A 21,166-nucleotide genomic window follows, 5' to 3' on the forward strand; every position below is an offset into this window, starting at 1 on the left:
CCCTGCATTGGGAGTGCAGTGTCTTAACCACTGGACCATCAGGGAAGTCCCCATTTCCTTTAGTCTTTTTTGAAGTTTAATAGAGATAAGGACTAAAAAGAAATGGTGTAGGTATTTTTATTTTTACTTTTCTTCATTCAAATAATTTGACAACATGCATAGCTAAATGAATAAGAGGAATTTTATACAAACACTATAATGTGATAAGACCCAAGCTTTAGTGAACATTAGGATTACCTGGGATTTGTTAAAAACATAGATAGCCTGGCCACACACCCCTAATTTAGTAGGCCTGATGGCAGGATCCCCATACCCTGCACCCTGAGTTATTTTGGGGCAACTTCTGCTACAAATCCAGGAATCTTGCAAATGGAAAGGGTAGGATTCCAGAAAAGTTAGTGATACTCGCTCACATTTATATGTTACTCTACAGCAGGGTTTCTCAACCAGGGCACTATTGACTTTTGGAACTGGATAATTCTTTGTTGTAATGGGGCTGTCCTGTGCATTGTAGGATATCTAGCAGCATCCCCCATCCAGTTGTGACAACGCAAACTTTCTCCAGACATTGCCAAATATAACCTGGGGCGCAAAATCACTCCTGGTTGAGAACCACTACTCTACCGGGACCAAAGCCCCTTCATTCTCACTAGAGAGTGATACTGATCTTTCTAGATCAAATCTGGTAACAGTGAAGAGTACCTTTCCCTAAAAACTCTAGGTCCCCAAAGAAAAAGTTCTCAAAATGGTCTGTCCACCTACCCTCTAATGTCTCAGCTATTCCACTCAAGTACTATACAATCAAACACCAATATCAACTTATGTAGACTTCGGTATAAGACACATTTCCCCCCAGACTCTCTATAGGAGTGTATATCACTCAGAATATCCAAGGGATCTCAATATAGCACTTTACCAACCTCCAGATATAGAGCCTGAAGACAGTGTTATAGGAGGGAAGGGAATAAATGGCAATAAAGGGTTAATGAGTTGTTACAGCTGTGGGCAACTGAGGCTCAATTCCCCCTAGTTCTCCCTGAGGAACTGTGTGGAATGTGCCAAAGAATTGCCCCATGAAGAACAGAGAAGCTGAGATAATTTATCCTCGTCCCTCACTGGCTGGGGTTGCCCTTGTGTCCCATGTTGAATGCTGACCATTGGGCATCTGCTGCAGAGTAAGCTTTAATAATCAGGTGCGAGATGATCCATCCTTAGGATAATCAGTCAAAGTCCAGTGAGATAAGCAAAACTATTAAAGGATTTATTATAGGGATTTGGCCTTACCTAATTGTGGGAGTCTTTGTAAGGCTCTTGTGTTTGCATCTGATGCTGGAGCTTGAAGGGCAGGCAGTCAGGAAGGGAAGATAGATGTATGATGGAGGAAAGCCAAGAACAAGCTGGAACCCACAAGTGTGAGCTGAAGTCCAGGTCAGTCTTTGTTGCCTCTGATCTTGACACTGTGGATGTCTTGCAGAAGCCAGGACCCTTCATCATAGTGCTAAATACATATACCAGGCCTAGAAGTTGTAGAAGCTGAAGGAGGATCCCGGAAGGGTGGAGTAGTTGCAGGCTCAGACGCTATCTCATGCCATGAAAATCAGCAATAATGTGTGTGAACTACAAAATGAGTGGCTGCTTCACTTTTACTCTCTAAATTTCCCATAAGAATCTCTCTTGTGACCCTAACCAGAAATATATAGGAAAGAAAACTCTGGGAAATCCAGTTCAGCCTGAACAAGTTGACACAGTACAAAGCCATCACACCATCTGTTTCCACTATCACTTGCTCAGTGGGTCCACATACAAAGTGGCCATGGCATCAAGGACGGAGATAATGTATGGGCTCAACAATATGACCTTCCACTCACCAAGCCAGATTTGACTTTTGGCTATCATTAGTCATCAGGGAAATGCAAGTCCAAACCACAATGATATACCACTTTGCATCCACCAGGATGACTGGAACCAGAAAGACAGACGATAACAGGTGTCGACAAGGATATGGAGATATCGGAACCTTCATACATTGCTGGTGGGAATGTAAAAGGGTGGCAGCTGCTTTGCAAAATAGTTTGGCAGTTCTTCGAAATGGGGTAGGAGAGAATGGAGAGTGACTTTTAACGAGTAAGGGTTCCTTCTTGGGGTGATGAAAATGTTCTAAAATTAGCTGTGGTGATGGTTTCACAACTCTGTGAATATACTAAAAAGCATTGCATTGTACACTTCAAATGGATGGATTATAGAGTATGTGAATGATATCTTAATAAAGCTGTTAAAGAAAAACAGCCGCTCATCCTCACAGTGTAATATTTTCATCTTTTTTCTAACTGCCTAGTTCTCCTGAGTTAATGGCATTTGTGAAAGAGGAAAAATATTTTTTTTCAATGCCCTCTCAGTTATCTTTACTTACCCAACAGCATCCAGAAGAACTCATATTATTTCTATATTAAATGGTTGGTTTGTAATGTCCATATATACCTAGAGTCCCTTGGGAAAGATGGCATAACAATGCATTTGAAACCTTTTATTCTTGATGTTATGGCATTATTTATACCTGAGTGTAATGGTTCTCTTTTTCCAGGGGTGAGATTGCACAACTCAAGTGCCCATTGTTTTAGCTGTACAAGTCCTAAGAGAGGGGACTGAGCATAAGATGAAAATCAGGTCATGAACTTAGGAATGTGCTGCTAGCCCTTGAAGTTGTGTGAGAGGTAGAGGGAGCAGAGGCATGAAAAATGCAAACCATGAGACTGTGCAAATATAATAATAATAAATCCAGACGATGGATGAGTTCTCCAGGGAAATGGATGGGCCAAGGAAGGCTGAGGATCAGACCCCAGGGGAGTCAGTAGATGAGAGAAGAAAGGGTCTTGCAAAGAAGAACAGAGGAACCAGATGGCCACTTGGGAGAACCAATACATTAAGATAGGATATGGGAATTCCCTGGTAGTCCAGTGGTTAGGACTCCAGCACTCTCACTGTGGAGGGCCCAGGTTCAATCCCTGGTCCCTGGGGAACTAAGATCCCACAAGCCTCGTGACATGGCCAAAAAAAAAGAAAAAAAGATAGGATAGATGTTTCCATGTCGATTATGATGGCTTTTTCTGGGTAAAGTAGCACTATGTATAATGTTTGAAAAGAGTCTGTCTACCTGCATAGGGAAAGAGGAAGAAGGTGATTTTTTTAACTACTAATACAACACGATATTATTTAATGGGTCTCTTTTTAGATGATTTCTTTATTTAAAGCGTTGTTATGAACTATAGAAAATAAACCACCAAAAGATTTCTCTTACAGGCCTGTCACAAAACAGTGGGACTAGAAGGGTGCCAAGGGATTCGTATGGGTTGGGCAGATATGTTCCTAAATCAATGCAGAACATATCTGTTTATTTTCAAGATGATTAAAGAAAAATATTTGGCAGCTTTCCTCCGTGGCCTATGATATTCTTTAATACTACTCATTTCCTTTTTTTAAAAAATAAATTTATTTATTTATTTTTGGCTGCGTTGGGTCTTCGTTGCTGGACGCGGGCTTTTTCTAGTTGCGGTGAGCGGGGGCTACTTTTCGTTGCGGTGCTCGGTCTTCTCATTGCGGTGGCTTCTCTTGTTGCGGAGCACAGGTTCTAGGCGCGCGGGCTTCAGTAGTTGTGGCTCGCGGGCTGTAGAGTGCAGGCTCAGTAGTTGTGGTGCATGGGCTTTGTTGCTCCGCGGCATGTGGGGTCTTCCCGGACCAGGGCTCGAACCTGTGTCCCCTGCATTGGCAGGTGGATTATTAACCACTGCTCCACCAGGGAAGTCCCAACATTCATTTCCTTTTGTTTAACTAAACTATAAAAGTACAGAGAGGTGAAATTCTCTAACATGCCAATCGGTGAATGCTACTTGCTGGCTTATCTTATAGGACCAACAATGAAGAATGATGTGGGAGCCACAAACTGTCCTCTCTTTATTTTTGAGCTTTATATAAATGGACTCATACTACATGTATCCTTTGACTTGCTTCTTTCACCAACATTTTTTTTTTTTTTGCCACGCTGCACGGTTTGTGGGATCTTAGTCCCCAACCAGGGATTGAACTTGGGGCCCCAGTAGTGACAGCGCTGAGTCCTAACCACTGGACTGCCAGGGAATTCCCACACCAACATATTTTAAAGATATCAATACATCCATGTTGATTAGTGTTTGTTCACAGTTTATTCATTTTCACTGCTCCACAGTGGACAGTGTGTGTCTTAGTCCGTTTATATAAAGCTCAAAAATAGGCAAAACAAAACAGTGTATCATCTGCGTATGTATACAGGGCAGATGGAAGAAAAGGAAAGGAATGGTAAACACAAAATTCACTACAGTGGCTCCCTCTTGTGCAGAGGGAGCTGGACGTGATGGGGAGAAGCACATGGTGTGCTTCTAAATTTCTGGTGATATCACGCTTCTCAAATTGGATGGTGTGCACATGGTTGTTCATTTCTATTATTCCTCTTTAAGCTATCTATTTTTATCATATATGGCATATTTCATAGTAAAGTGTTAATAACATAAAATAGCTTGCTCAGTAGCATCAGTGTGTTAAGAACGCCCTCCCCCTGCCCTCATTGGGCAGGCATCCAAGAAATAAAAAAAATTAAATTAAAAAAAAAACTGTCCTCTCCTGGCAATAGTCTCCCTTTATTATGAACACTGGTAGATTGAAGGTGTGGTTTCTCAAAGGAACTTAAGTATTTGGGGCACAATTCCAGGGACACTGTATTCTACTCGACATCAACTTCTGCTGTGTCAAAGACATTTTAGAGATTAAAGGCCACTTAGTAAGGGTAGGAAGGTTTCATAGTATAGGCACAAAATGGAACTTGACTTTTACCCAAGATTTTTTTAAATTTTTATTTTTAAAGAGCAGTAGCCATGTAGAAGTATTCCAGGAGATCCTGCCTCACACTCTTAGGTCTTAAAGGCATTTCTTGCTGAGAAGTGGTTTAGGATTGCAAAACAGCTGACACTTTTGTGAGAAAACTATAGAATCACATTTAAGATACTGAGAAGGTCTGTTCGGAAGCAGTTCTTACCCAACCAAGAGCCGTCTCTAGGCCCTCCCATTGCCCTACTTTAGAGATTTACACATGCAAAAAGTAGTCTTGAGTTGTTTAGTTTAGACGCAGGGCATGGAGGAAATAAGCCTTCCAGGGGCTTGTGAGAAAGGAAGAGGTACGTGCCTGTTCCCACATACATGCATTTCTTTAGCAAATTTAGATTTTTCTGTGGAATAAAAGTAGAGAAGCCAGGGCTTCCCTGGTAGTGCAGTGGTTAAGAATCTGCCTGCCAATGCAGGGGACACGGGCTTGAGCCCTGTTCCGGGAAGATCCCACATGCCGCGGAGCAGCTAAGCCCGTGCGCCACAACTACCGAGCCTGCGCTCTAGAGCCTGCAAGCCACAACTACTGAGCTGGTTCGCCTAGAGCCCGTGCTCCTCAACAAGAGAAGCCACCAAAGTGAGAAGCCCACGCACCTCAACGAAGAGTAGCCCCCGCTCGCCGCAACTAGAGAAAGCCCACGCAGCAACAAAGACCCAACGTAGCCCCAAAAAAAGAGTAGAAAAACCAAAAACTGCTGAGTGAAACACTCATGAAATCCTTTTATCAACTTGGTGCCTCTGTCAACAGGATAAAAATTAACGTCATGGTGGGCCTTTATGATCTTCTTTTAAAATATTCCATGGCTCCCATTTCTAAAAAAGATTGCCAGGCTAGACCCTTCTCTTTCCCTGAACTCTTCACCTCTCCTGCCACCTCTCTTTGTTTATCAAAGCTCAGATCATGGGGTCTTTAGGACCTTGTGTGAAATCATATTCTGGTTGGTATCATCCCGTGAAGAAGTTCATTGGGAATGTGGGACACATTTTGTTGAATTTTATTTATAATACTTAATGTCCCCAGATGATTATGCATATTGAAGGGTTTTTTTTTTTTTTTTTTAATAAATTTATTTATTTATTTTTGGCAGTGTTGGGTCGTCATTTCTGTGCGAGGGCTTTCTCTAGTTGCGGCGAGCGGGGTCCACTCTTCATCGCGGTGCGCGGTGCGCAGGCCTTTCACTGTCTCGGCCTCTCTTGTTGTGGAGCACAGGCTCCAGACGCGCAGGCTCAGTAGTTGTGGCTCACGGGCCCAGTTGCTCCGCGGCATGTGGGATCTTCCCAGACCAGGGCTCGAACCCGTGTTCCCTGCATTGGCAGGCAGGTTCTCAACCACGAGCGCCACCAGGGAAGCCCATTGAAGGGTTTTTTTAAACAAGTTTTTTCAAAGCAAAGATCAGTTTGGTATGAGACTATTACTTGAACATAAGGAACATACAGATTTTTCCCCATTTCAATTAAGGGAAGAATTATAACAAGAACCAACTGTTCTGAAGGCTGCCCGTGATCTATTACTTAACCCAGTGTCTCTCCTCTCCATAGTTATTTTTGTGTCTGCCTGTTTTTCTCAGAACATGCTTCTGCATTTTCCAAAGTTGACCCTGTTACCCCAGAGCTTCTTCGTTTCCTTGTTTATTCCTTAGAAACATAAAAGATGTGTGGAAGACTGATAAGTTTCATATTTCAAAGTTCTCTTTCTTTTAATCAGGAAGTTTAAGATGTCTCTAGGACAAAGCTATCTCAACATTCCATCAACCATATAGGAAGCTGGAAATCTCAAGGTTTATAAGCAAGGGTTTTGGGAGCAGGAAATTTCTGTCCTACTGTTTTCTAGCTAATATCCCTGGGCTTTAGTTTCCTCATTTATAAAACGGGAATATTAATAGCTCTTGCCTCCAGAGGGTTGGGGTGAGCATTACATGAGATAACGCACATGAAGAGCTTAGGCCAGTACCAGGCATGGAAAAAGATCTCAATAAATGTTAGTAATAATGGCAGTGATGGTGGTAGTGATGATGATAAAGGATTTGGAGTCTTAAAAAGTTATATTGGAGCACTGCAGCATAGCATTTTCAGATAAGAAATCAGGTCACATAATCTGCCAAGGTTATTTGAATTTGCTACTGTGGAAGGGAAAATTACTTCTTTGTCACTTAATATCTGCCATATATTCTTACTCAGTTGGAGTGTGTGTGTATGAATGTGTGCACATGAATACAAATGCTCTTATGTCTCATGTCCCTGCCTTGATGGTCAGGAGTTTTGCTTTAGCCCTTTTTTTAAAATCCAGCTCTTAATATTGTTCAGTGCACATAGTAGCCTTTCTACAAATATTGAATATGTTTCTATTTGATAAAATCAAAATCTTGTGCAAAATTGTATTAATAGACAACGTTTTCACCTTATGAAGGTTTACAAGATGTTTTAAAGAAAAAGGAATTAAATTAGGAAATAAAGGGAATTCCCTGGCAGTCCAGCGGTTAGGACTCTGTGCTTCCACTGCAGAGGGTACAGGTTCATTCCCTGGTCGGAGAGCTAAGATCCTGCAAGCTGTGCGGTGCGACCAAAAAAAGAGAAGGAAATAAAGTCTTAGAAACTATCTAGACATGCTCTCTTTTCCTAAGGATTCACCCTCCCCTCACAGTAGCACAGTGCCTGTCACACAACTGAAATGAAGTAAATGGCAGCTAATAATTAGCTGTCTTTGTGTTGGAGGTTTTGGTACCAAGCAATAGAAACCAACTCAGGCTCACGAGAGAGGATTTACTGAAAGGATATCAGAGGGCCCACAAAATCAATGGGAGGCTAAAGGGCCACACTTGAGAATGGGCAGAGACCAGGGAAACTCTAGCAATTTAGGGGCAGGAACCACAACCATGGTCTTTATAGCAGGAAGCATCTGCTCAGCGTGCTGCCATGGGGAAGGAGAACCCAGAGTCAACTTTCTTCTGTGCTTGGGTGACCCATTGCAGGGTCAGAGTCCTCTGAGAGTGTGTGATTGGCCAAACTCATATCACAGACTCACAGCCTGGCCGAGGCGAGAGAAAGAATCTAACCCATCGCCTTCTGGAATGGGAGATGGTACCCAGGACTGTCCTTTCTACACATCTATTCACAGAGGAGAAGATTCAGTTTCCCAAGAAGAAACCAAAGTGCTTACTAGGAAAGGGGAACAGATGCTGGACAACCCAAAATGGCAAATGCCCATTATTCCACATTTCTAATATTTTGATTCTTGACTTTGGGCATGGTCCATAGTCTAGTCAGTCTTTATTTAGCCTATGTGAACCTTAAGACATAGTTTGAGATATTCCACTTTGTTATTCCAGTCCTGTATGTGGTCCAGAGACAGTCCTCCATGTCGTCATCCTGCTCTCATCTGAGTGGGAACATCCTTTCAAAGAGATTAGATAAGAACTCAGGAGCTGAGAATATTGTGGCATCAATGTGAGATACCGGGATGAGCTACCTTTATTTATTTATTTGTTTGTTTGTTTGTTTATTCTATGTAAGTAGAAACAAGTTCAAGGCTATTATTTCCTGTAAGTTAAAAACGGGTAATATAACACCAGGGAAATCTTGCTAATCTAATTGAAATTTGGGGCCTGTATAGGTCAAATATATTTACTGTCCATCAAAGGTGATGTTTTTGACACAGTAGAGGATCCTGTTTCCTTGAAAATGGCTCGTAGGCTGGTTGGTTTGGGATTTTTTGAATGTCATCCTAATTTAAGGTATTATCCTTTGCTTTTAAATGTTACAGGGGAGAACTTATCCATTTCGGGGTGCCTTCCCTCCAGTGTGGAATCCCATTGCCTATCTGGATTACAACAATCTGTGGCGGACAATGGATAACATGGGAAAGGAGGTAAAGTGTGTGTGCAGCTTGCACATGACCTGTTACTGAAATATCAACAGCAAATGTTTAGTATCCATCCTTCCACAGTGCAGGGAACATTGCTCTGGACGTTGATGCATATCATTTCCAGTGTACCCAACAACTCTGCCAAGCTGGTAGTATTTCTGCTTTACAAATGAAGAAAATCAGTGCCAAGGGGTTACATAATTTCCCCAAGACCACACAACAAGGGACAGGATTCAAACCCACATGTCTCTGATGCTAATGTGTGTGCCTGTGTTTTCAACCTATGCCACTGAGAATTTATGTGACATATTTTTGCCGGGAGTCCTACTTATAGTGATCTTATCCATATGTTATGCCACTTGAGATAGTAAAAGAGAGAAGGATTCATTTCCCCAAAGTTTTAAAATGGGTGTTAGCTTTCAATAATAATTATGATGTTGACCATCATAATTACATATTAATTTATACATATATATATGTATTATTATTATTATTTTGGCAACAGCATTAAGGCATAGAATCCAAAGAGCTATCCATCCCAAACCCACCACTATCTATACATAGAATTCTATGCCAATCACACAGTCCAACATAGACAGAGAAACCAGTTTTCAGAGGTTTTCCTGAGGGCCTCTTGGCAGGGCAGTGGGCAGTAACCATCAGACCTAAATGTGGGCCCTTCTTTCTCTGCAGATTCCAGCTGATGCACCGTGGGAGGCACCACATGCAAAGGAATGGGACAAGATGACCATGAAAGATCTCATCGAAAAAATCTGCTGGACAAAGTAACCTTGACTATTTAAAACATTTTTTTAAATCTTCCCTTCAGATCGTTCCTATCCTATCTTGAACTGCAGCGTTTTTCTTCATAAGTTATAGGAAAAAAGTTAAGAGGAAACTTAATGACCTTTCCATCAGTAGCAACTTTGGGGGCCCTTTAGACACTCAGAGCAGGATTGAACATAAAATGTATCTAAAACATAAGAAGAAAAGTAGGTGAAGGAAGCTGAACTTTTTTTTTTTTAATGAAACGGTTGTGTGCTTTGCAGTAAAAGAAGTAATTGTGTTTTCAGATAATATAGAGGTCAGCTACAGAAGCAATTTGGAAAGATATTAAAGTAATTTAATATAAATATAAAAGAACTGGAGGGAAGCTAGTCTATTTTAATGAAAAATATAAACGATATGTTTTCACTGAGAATCTGTGTTATTAGCTGAGTTACTTACAGATCATTCAGCCAGCATTTTGGGGCTGCTATGTGAAAGCGCAGTATGAAGCACTGAGGAATGGTGGTGAACTTGTTAGGCATGGCCCCTAACCTCACGGAGTTGATATATTTTTAGCAGGAGAGACTGTCATTATTACACATATTACATAATTCTAGGAGAGACTGAAACTGGGAACCTGACCTGTCTGATGGCAAAGGAGAGATTCCTTGTTGAAGCAATCTTTAAACAGAAGCCAAGGAGTTAGTACATCAACTAAGAATGAGCCACAGAGGTTGGGAAGGGACAGGGGAGGATGGATAGTGTCGGGGCAAGGAATCTTCCAGGAATGTGCCCTAATGGATGTGGAAAACAGGAAAGATAGATGGTGTGAGAGGATGGTATCTTCCATGAATGAGCCATGATAGATGGGGGAAGACAGGAAGGGTGTTTAGTGTGGGGAAGTGTTATCTTGCAGGAGGAGTAACAGTGGATGGGGGAGTTAGGAAGAGTGGATGGTGTGCAGAGGTGGTATATGCCAGGAATGATCTAGTAGTTGAGGGAAACAAGAAAATGGATGTTGTGAGGGGATGGTATCTTTCAGGAATGAGCCACAGTGGATGGAAGGAGACAGGAAAGATGGATGGTGTGTGCAGATGGTATCTTCCAAGAATGAGCCAGTTGATGGGAAAGAAAGGAAGAGTGGATGGTGTGAGGTGATGGTATCTTCAGGAATGAGCAACAGTGGATGGGGAGATAGGAGGGTAGACGGGTCGGATTGTATCTTCCAGGAATGAGCTATAGTGCATGAGGGGAGACAGAAAGGATGTATAGTGCAGTAGGATGATATCTTCCAGGAGTGAGCCATTAACCACGGAGGAGGACAGGAAGGGTGGATAGTGTGTGGGGTTGGTACATTCAGGAATAAACCATATTGTATGCAGGTGTCAGGAACAGTGGATGATGTGGCAGAATGGTTTCTTCTGAGAGTGAGCCACTGTTGACAGGGGAAACAGGAAAGATGGATGGTGTGGGAAGATGGTATGTGCCAGGAATGAGCCATAGTGCATGGGTAGAGACAGGAAGGATAGATGGTGTGGTGGAATGGTGTCTTCCAGGATAAGCCACAGTAGATGGGGGAGGGTGTCTGGTGTGGGGATAGTATCTTTGGGGAATGTACCAGTTGGTGGAGGATATAAGAGATATTTTATGTGAGATGATGGTATCTTTCAGGAATGAGTCACAGAGGATGGGGGAAGAGAGGAAAGAGGGATGGTATGTGTAGATGGTATCTTCCAAGAATAAGTCAGTTGATGGAGGAGACAGGAAGAGTGGATGCTGTGGGGAGATGATATCTTCCACGAATAAAGTCAGCTGATGGGTGAGACAGGAAGAGTATGGTGTGAGGGGATGGTATCATCAAGGAATGAGCAACAGTGGATGGTGGAGAAAGTAAGGATGGATGATGTGAATGATGATATCTTTCTGGAATGAGCCACAGTGGATGGGCATAGATGGAGAAAGGTGGATGATGTGACAGAATGGTATCTTCCAGAAATAAGCCATAGTGCATAAGGGAGACAGTAAGGATGGTTTATTTGGTGGGATGGTGTCACCAGGAATGAACCACGGTGCATGGGGGAAAGGGAAAGGATGGACAGTGTGGTGGTATGGTATCTTCCAGGAATGAGCCAGTTGATGGGAGAGAAAGGAGGAGTGGGTGGTGTGAGAGGATGGTGTCTTCCAGGAATAAGCCACAGTGCATGGAGGGAGACATGAAAGATGGATGGTTTGGTGGAATGATATCTTCCAGGAAAGAGCCATAGTGCAAGGGGAGAGACAGGAAGGATGGATCCTGTGGGGGATGTTATTGTTACCAAGTCCAAGCTCTCTTTGCTTGCCACACGACAGGCCAATGAATCGGAGACGAGATGTTGAGGGAAGGAATATGACTTTATTCAGAAAGTCGACAGACCGAGAAGATGGCAGACTAGTGTCTCTGAAAAACCATCTTCTCGGAGCCTGGATGCCAGTTTCTTTTATAGAATCAGAGAGGGAGAGGCGGTGAGGAAGTAAAGTAAAAGGGCCATCAGTCTTGCAAAACATCTCCTAGTTTCTTCTTTCTTGCAGCCATTCACAGGTGGGTGGGGTCAGATGGCCTCCCTGTGAGCTGAACAGCAGAGGGGCAGGGTTCCCTGAGGCAGGCCATTATGTGTGATTAGAATAACAAAAGCAACGAAAAGCAAAGGTTAAAGTCAAAGAAACAGGTCCAACGTAGAGTCCGATTTAGCTCTACCCTGTTACATTACATTCCAGGATTGACCCATAGTTGATGGTGGGGACAGGATGAGTGTATGGTATCTATCAAGAATGAGCCACTGTGGATGTGGGAGACAGAAAAGATGGATGGTGTGGGAGGATGATTGTTCTAGGAGTGAGACATAGAGGATGGGGGTTGGGGAGGAAGGGTGCATGGTGTGGAGGAATGGTATATTCCAGGAATGAGCCACAGAGTGTAGGGGGAGATGGTAAGGATGGATGAGATAGGGGGATTTATGTTCCTGGAATGAGATGCAATTAATGGGAGCAGACAGCAAGGGTAGATGGTGTGGGAAGATGTTGTCTTCCAGTAATGAGTCAGTTTTGGGGAGAGACTAGAAGTTTCCATGGTATCTTCTAGCAATGAAGGAGAGTGAGTTGGGAGGGGTGAGGGCAGGGGCCGACAGGAAAGCTAGATGGTTTGAGGGGAGGGTGTCTTTCAGGAATGAGCTACAGTGACTGTAGGGGGAAACAGGAAGGGTGGATGAGGTGGGGGCAAGGTATCTTCTAGAACTGAGACAAGTATTGGGGGAGATAGGAATGATGTGTGGTGTGAGAGACTCCATCTTCCAAGAATGAGCCACAGTGGATTGTGGTCCTATGGGGAAATATATGGTGTGGGAGGATGGTATCTTCCAGGAATGAACCACAGTGGATAGGGGAAGACAGTAAGGGGATAGATGGTGTGAGGAGATGGTATATGCCAGGATTAAACCATAGTGGATGGTGGGTTACAGGAAGGATGGATGGTGTGGGAAGATGGTATCTACCAGGAATGTCCGACTGTGGATGTGGGAAACAGAAAAGATGGATGGTGTGGGAGGATGGTATGTTCCAGGCGTCAGCCATAGTTGATGGGGGGCACAAAAAGGTGGATGGTGTGAGAACATGGTATCTTCCAGGTATGAGCCATTGTGAATGGGAAAGACAGGAAAAGTGAATGCTGTAAGTGGATGGTGTCATCCAGGAATGAGCGGCAGTGACTGGGGTGGGGGGAGAGGAAGGGTGGATGATGTGGGAGCATGGTATCTTCCAGGAATGAGACAAGTGATGGGGGAAGACAGGAATGATGGATGGTGTGAGATGCCATCTTCCAGGAATGAGTCACAGTAGATGGCAGTAGACAGGAAAAAGTGCATGGTGTGGGAGGATGGTATCTTCCAGGAATGAACCACAGTGAGTGGGGGAGATAGGATGTGTGTGGTTGGATGGGAATTTCCAGGAATGAGCCATAGTGGATTGGGGGGGAGGGATACAGGAAGGGTGCATGGTATAGGGGAATGGTATGTTCTAGGAGTCAACCATAGTTGTAGGGAGGAGACAAAAAGGGTGGATGATGTGGAAATATGGTATCTTCCAGGTATGAGCTACTGTGGATGGGGGAAACAGGAAAGATGGGAATAGTATCTTGCAGGAATACAGCAGTTGATGGGGATATCAACAGCAGTTGATGGGGATAGGAAGAGTAAATATAGTAAGGGAATGATATTTTCCTCGAATGCACCAAGTAGGTAGGGTGAGATGGGTGGGGGGATGGGTGGGGGGATGGTATCTTCTAGGAATGAACCAGGTACCATCCAGGAATGAACTGCAGGTGGGTGCATGGTGGGTGGGGAGAATGGTATCTTCCAGGAATGAATCAGGGTAATGGGGAAGTGAGAGTGTCAACAGGAAAGTTAGATGGTGTGGTTACATGATGTGATAGTATCTTCCAGGAACGAGTCACTGTGGACGGGGAGACAGGAAAGATGGATGGTGTGGGGGAATGGTATCTTCCAGGAATATCGGTTAATCGGAGGGAGTCAGGAGGGATGGATGGTGAGGTGAATGTTTTCTTCCAGTGATAAACCACTGTTGGGAGAGGCAGAGTAGATGGTATCTACTGGAATGAGCCAGTTGATGGGTGGAGACAGGACATGTAGTTGTGGGGTGAATTATATGTTCCAGGAATGAGTTACAGTGTATGGGGTGAAAGAGGAAGAATGGATGGTATAGGATGTTGGTATCTTCTAGGAGAGAGCCACAGTGATGGGGGGGCAAGATACCATGTCCCCACATCTTCCACCGTGCTTGTCTCCCCTCACAGTCACTGTAGCTCATTCCTGGATGATACCATCTCCTCATACTCTTCCTGTCTTCCCCCATCTACTATGGCTCATTCCTGGAAGATACCATTCCCCCCACCCCTCCACCTTTCTGTCTCCTCCTACCTGCTGTGACTAATTCCAGGAAGATACCACGTCCTCACACCATCCACTGTTCCTTTCTCCCCCATCAACTGGCTCATTCTGTCCTCACACCATCCACTATTCCTTTCTCCCCCATCAACTGGCTCGTTCCTGGAAGATACCATACTAACATACAATGAACGCTCCTGTCTCCCCCCTTTCTACTGTGATTCATTCCTGGACCACACCATCCCCTCTTCCTTTCCCTCCCCCCCCATCACTGTGGCTCATTCCAGGAAGATACCATTCACTACATCTTCCAGGAATGAGCCACAGTGGGTAGGGGAAGAGGGGAAGGATGGATGATGTGGGGGGATGGTATGCCTAGGATTAAACCATAGTGTATGGAAAGGATAGGAAGAGTGGATGGCATGGGGGGATGGTATCTTCCAGGAATCAGTGACTGTAGATGGGGAAGACAGGAAAGATGGATGATGTTTGGATGGTATGTGCCTGGAATGAGCCACAGTATGTGGGGGGGAGACTGGAAGAGTGATGGTGTGAGGAGATGGTGTGGTCCAGGAATGAACCATAGTAAAATGGGGGGAAACAGAAGGGTTGATTATATGTTGAGGTGATATCTTTCAAGAATGAGCTAGTTGATGGGAGAGACAGGAATAGTGGATGGAGTGAGGATATGGTATCTCCCAGGAATTAACCACAGTGCATGAGGGGAGACAGGAATGATGAGTGGTGTGTGTTTGTGGGGGAAGGGTGGCATCTTCCAGGAATGCCCCAGTTATGTGTGTGGGGGTGTGTGTACAGGAAGATTAGATGGTATGGTTGTGTGAGGAGGTGGTATCTTCCAGGAATGAGCCACAATGATGGGGGATATAGCAGGAGTAATATAGTGAGGGAACTGGTATCTTCCAAGATGAGATACAGCGGTTAGGAGGAGACAAGAAGCCATTGGAGTGATGGCATCTTCCAGGAAGGAACCACAGCGCTTGGTGGGGGAATGCTACAGGAAGAGTGGATGGTGTGAAAAGGTGGTATCATGAGGCATGAACCACAGTGATTGTGAGAGGAGACAGGTAGGGTGAATGTTCTGGGTGCAAGGTATCAGGAAGGGATGAGCCATACTGGATGGGCTGTACACACGATAGATGAGTGATGTGGGGGATGGTATCTTTCAGGAATGAGCCACTGTGGATGGGGGTGGGGGACAGGTTGGTGCATGCTGGGTGTGAAGAATGGTATCTTCCGGGAATGAATTACAGTGTATGGGGGATACAGGAAAGATGGATGATGTAGGAGGATGGTATCTTCCAGGAATGACCTGCAATTAATGGTGGGGGACTGTCAGGAAGGATAGATGGTGAGGGGGATGCTTTCCTCCAATGATGTATCAGTTATTGAGAGAGACAGGAAGAGTGAATGGTATCTTAAAGGAATGAGCCAATTGATGGGGGATACAGGACTGAAGGATGGATGGTGTTGGGGGATCATATATCTTCCACAAATGAGCACACTGGATGAGTGGAGATCGGACATGTGGGTATGGGGAGGATATATGTTCCAGAAACGAGTCATAATGAATTGGATAAAACAGGACCAATAGATGGTGTGGGGTGTTGGTATCTCACAGGGGTGAGCCACAGTGATGGGGGAAGACAGGAAAGATGGATGATGTAGTGAATGGTATCTTTCAGGAATAAGCCATAGTGGATGGAGGAGACAGGAGATAGGGTTAGTGGCGGGGATGATGTTCCAGTAGCGAGCCTTAGTAGATGGGGAAAAATAAGGAAGGGGAGGGATGGTTTCTTTCAGGAATGAATCCTGAATGATGAGATGGATGGAAGCATAAATGGTTGAGGCATGATATTTTCCAGTTATTAGCCACAGATAATGGCGGGAAATGTGATGGTTGGATAGTGTGGGAAATGCTCCCCCACCCCAGTATAGGGAACAGGGAACAGCTTCTGAAGGCCCTGAGATGGGGAGATTGACACGTTTTAGCAATGAATGGAGAGTGTACCTGGGTCATAAAGATGCCATGAGGAAGTGATGGAATGAGAGTTTGGAGAACTTGTTGACAGGCTGATGGTGCAAGATATATTGGCCATATTCAAGACTTTTGACTTTTGCTGTGAATGTCACTGAAGGATTTTAAGCAGAGTGGGGTTTTATTTGTTTGTTTGTTTTTTAAGTTTTGGACTGTTAAAACACTTAATTGGCTGTAATGTAGAGAAGGATCATGAGGGCCCAGGAGCAGCCACCATTGTTTTAAGCCAGGTGAGGGACAGTGGTAGCCTGGACCAGGGTGGGAGCAGGGGGGGTGTTAAGGAGAGAAAGTTTGTTCAAATAAATGCAGACAATATCCTTAATGAACTCTGACAAGCATATTAACCCTTTAGATTGCATTGGGATTAGCATGTTTGGACTAACCCATAATTTCCTAAAAGTAAGGGAAAAGTTTATTTTCCCCAAGAGTTAAAATCTGCATTCCTTCAGAAATTGAGTCCATGAGTTGTTTTTTTTCAAAAGCAATAGAACTGTTTTCCAGCCATGCTAAATTGTGTTTTAAAAAGGTAATGTCCTGTGAAGCATGTACGTATTTACTCCTGACTTCCGCTCTTGTTCTGTGACCAGGACTGCTAGGCAGTTTGCATCTCTCTTTGTGAATATCAATGTGACCTCTGAACCCCACGAGGTGTCTGCCCTATGGTTCTTGTGGTATGTGAAGCAGTGTGGAGGCACCGCTCGGATATTCTCCATTACCAATGGGGGCCAGGTATGGAGTGTCCATTCTCACACTAAACTTCATTTGTGATTTTGCCCTCATCGAGTGCAGTACCTTAATACTTGCTTCTATATTTTGAAACATGAGTGAATTTGAAACATGGATTTTTGAAACGATCTCCAAGAAACTTTTCTGAAAACAAAATTTCTCATTTCCTTTTCTTGTTCCTGAAAATAAGTTCACAACTAAAGAATGTTTCATTTTGAATTAATTAGGTTTGAGGAATTCAGTTCCTTCCTTTTGGAAGTAGGTAAAATTAGACTATTTATGTAGGAGGAGCTAAATTACTAAAATCAACTTATTTCCAAAAATTTCTAGTACTTGTAAAATTGTACTTCAAGTCATCTCTGTTCCAGACATGAGGCTTTTTTGTCCCATTCTGTGTCTCGGAGTTATTATTTTATGTTAACTGTTAGAGAATGGAAGTGACTATTCTTTCTCCTAATTCAAGTGATTTATTGGTTACTCTTTCAATAGTAAATTCTACATTTTGGCTTCTAAATTTTTGCTGCCCACTAGCATTTGCCCAGCTTCCATACTACTGCCATTACTGATGAATGAACTCATTTGACTTACTGGCTGGACACACAGCAAACCAGTGGTGAAACCAGAATCTTAATTCCCTGATTTTCCAGATTCTGAGATTCTTTGTTTCAAGGCTATCCTTTATCGGAAGAAAATGGATATCTCTTTTCTAGGAATGTTTTGCCTCGATGGGCTAAGGTTTAATTAGGATCAGTTTACTTCTAACTTATGTTCTGTTTCATAGTGTGAGGTGTAGAGTCCTTGTCAACTGAGTGAAATGTTCCTTTCCTTGGGAGATCTCCAGAAGTCCCCAAGTTGTTCTTGTGGTCCCAAGAGTTATTGCCCATTTAACCCTTAGCTTTAGCAAACTTAAGGCAGTTGCATTTTTTAAGTGTCTTTACACTTAGAAATCCCACATTACTCTTTTTAACCTATATTTTACTTTCCGAGATATCGTGACTCTTATTTTATATTTACATCCCTCATTCAGGGGAGCCAAGATACTTCTAGGCAAACTCCACATGACCTTTTGGAGGGCACAGTTCACATTATGAATCTCAGACCATTATCACAGTATCTTTACAAAGAACTTAGACTTATCCTTTAATAGTTTAGTTCCAGAAATACTAGACGCGAAGGAGTGGATAGTGAACACAAATGGAAATAGTTCATGGTCTTTCCACTATACTAACATTCAAAGTAACTCTCGGAAAACAGAAGTCACATTATAAATTAAATGGTCCCAGTTTTGTGAGGAAGGATGGATCATGAATTTAGGGCTAAACTGCTTTGGGAATATTTTTATAAAGAACTGTGGTTGTGTCATTAGAACAATAGCCAGTTATTCAAGTGTAAGAATCATTCTGTGGCTGCTGACACAGGCTTTCCGGAAGGTGATTGTCAAATGTTGGGCTGTTCTTCAGTCTACCTACATGTATTTGTAACCATTCAAAGAATCTTCTACAGCAGGCTAAGGACATTCCCCCTGGTTCTTACAAAATGCACTGTATTACGGACTGACCCTAGATTAAGCTGGAAGCGTGACCATGGTGAGTGTAGCAGATGGCAGTAGGGCAGAGCACTTGTGGTCTTACAGTCTTCACCCTTCGGCCCCCGCAGTGAAACTTGCAGGCATTTTGGCAAAAGTTTCTCAAGAGCTGAGGTTTGGATTCTTAGAACATCATTGGGTGATGACCAGGTGATCCTTGAGAGCACCGCATCCCCATCTCAGTGAAACTAGAAAAAAATAATTAATCAAAAAAAAAAAGAAATCTTCTGAAAGTTTAGATTCCCGTACAGACTATGAAGCCAAGGCCCCCCTACCCATCGGCTGCTGGGTCACATGTGGGCCTTTTTGGTTCCAAAAATCACGCAACTTCATGTCTGCTATATTGTTTGTGTCTTCTAATGAGCCTAATGCCAGGGCCTTGCCCGTTGAAGGAGATCAATCAAGGGTTGTTGTCTTGAGTTGAACAGTTTTTAGCAAAGAGAAGGTCATTATAGTTTGTGTTTATACTTGGAACATAAAGAATAAAGACAAAAGCTTCACACATAATCTCACCCCGTCTACTGTTAACATTTTAATGTATTTCCTCATTAAGATTATACCATATAAGTGGTTTATATATTTTACTTTTTCACTATTAAATTATTTAAAATATCAAACAAAAAAGAAAGAAAGAAACCGCATACCCTGGGAGAAGTGCAGCATCCTCCCTGTCCCAGGGTTCCCTCTATGCACTGCACTCTTGGGCACTTGAAGCCCATGGACTTGCTGTTACTTGCATTCGGTCAAGGTGCCAGTGGTATAGGGGAACCTTCCTTCTGATTCTGTGATTTTATTTTAAATTTTTATTAGGGTATAGTTGACTTGCAATGTTGTGTTAGTTTCAGGTGTACAGCAAAGTGAATCAGTTATACATATGCATATGTCCACTCTTTTTTAGGTTCTTTTCCCACATAGGCCATTACAGAGTATTGAGTAGAGTTCCCTGTGCTATACAGTAGGCCCTTATTAGTTATCTATTTTAAACATAGTAGTGTGTATGTGTCAATCCCTATCTCCCAATTTATCCCTCCCCCGCCATTCTGTGATTTTATAAGCTGGTAACAGCTTTTTGTCACCAGACGCTGTGTAGAGCATAATGATTGAGGTATCTTGGTAGACTGCCTCTGTCCTAATGAGTTCTTCCAATAGTTAAGGGTGCAGAGGGTGGAGGTATATGGCCTGTGACTTTCTGGAGGTTTCTGATCAGTGGTAAATATGATCTTCCTTCCTTGGGCTTTTATAACATTTCCTTCCCTGCCTGCCTTCTCCTGTAGGAACGGAAGTTTGTAGGTGGATCTGGTCAAGTAAGCGAGCGGATAATGCAGCTCCTCGGGGACAGAGTGAAGCTGAGGTGTCCTGTCACCTATGTTGACCAGTCAGGTGACAACATCATGATAGAGACATTGAATCATCAACTTTATGAGGTAATTCAGTTTCGTCAAAAAAGAGCGTATATTATGGGACTTCCCTGGTGGTCCATTAGTTAGGACTCCCCGCTTGCACAGCAGGGGGCACGGGTTCGATCCCTGGTGGGGGAACTAAGATCCTGCATGCCGCACATCAAGGCCGAAAAAAAAAGAGAAACTTATATTAAATAGGTCTCCTGTCTTCTGTAGCTTCTAACTAAATATAATCCAAGCAGTGGCGTAATTAATGCTGGCGTATTTCTGACTCGGTCTTCCAAATTACCGGACTTGGTCGACTGCCTTATTCTGTTTTGTTGCCTCACAGTGGCCTCATACTGTACATTGTTACTGCTTACTGTCATTCGAAATGGTAAATGTGATGTTTCACGCTCCCTGCAAAGACTGCGACTCAGGTTTGAGATGGTATCTTGTGTCTGTGTGTTTTAGTGCCGATACGTAATTAGTGCCGTCCCTCCAACTTTGACTGCCAAGATACACTTCAGACCAGAGCTTCCTTCAGAGAGAAACCAGTTAATTCAGCGTCTTCCAATGGGGGCTGTCATTAAGTGCATGATGTATTACAAGGAGGCCTTTTGGAAGAAAAAGGGTAGGTTGCACTTATTCATGTTTAAATTGTATTAAGCAAAGACCATGCTCTTTTAGGAACATTTTATGCTACACACCGAACAGAAAAAAAGATAAGTGTTTCCAGCTGGTAGAGAAAGGATCAGAAATCTCAGTCTGTCCACTCCTCATAGCCCCAGGCAACACAAAATGACCCCAAGAGCGCTTGCTGGCAGTGGGGGGGAAGGAAGAGGTCCCTCTGGTCGCGGGACCACATTGCCCAGACCCCTGGCATATGTCTCACCACTTACTCTTCATGAGCAGAGACAAAGGAGCACCATGGAAAGAGCACTCCTT

At 43.4% G+C, this 21,166-nt stretch overlaps 1 protein-coding gene across 1 annotated transcript in view; it reads left to right on the top strand.

The window, feature by feature from the left end:
- MAOA (monoamine oxidase A) overlaps window positions 1-21,166 on the top strand; it is a 75,525-nt gene that overhangs the window by 38,483 nt on the left and 15,876 nt on the right. The window contains exons 4-8 of the mRNA XM_032620525.1: window positions 8,669-8,773; window positions 9,464-9,555; window positions 17,116-17,257; window positions 20,114-20,263; window positions 20,693-20,852. Coding sequence (XP_032476416.1) covers window positions 8,669-8,773; window positions 9,464-9,555; window positions 17,116-17,257; window positions 20,114-20,263; window positions 20,693-20,852 — 649 coding nt within the window. The remainder of the gene's footprint in view (window positions 1-8,668; window positions 8,774-9,463; window positions 9,556-17,115; window positions 17,258-20,113; window positions 20,264-20,692; window positions 20,853-21,166) is intronic.

The sequence above is a fragment of the Phocoena sinus genome, chromosome X (assembly GCF_008692025.1).
Source record: "Phocoena sinus isolate mPhoSin1 chromosome X, mPhoSin1.pri, whole genome shotgun sequence".
Classification (NCBI taxonomy): Eukaryota; Metazoa; Chordata; class Mammalia; order Artiodactyla; family Phocoenidae; genus Phocoena; species Phocoena sinus.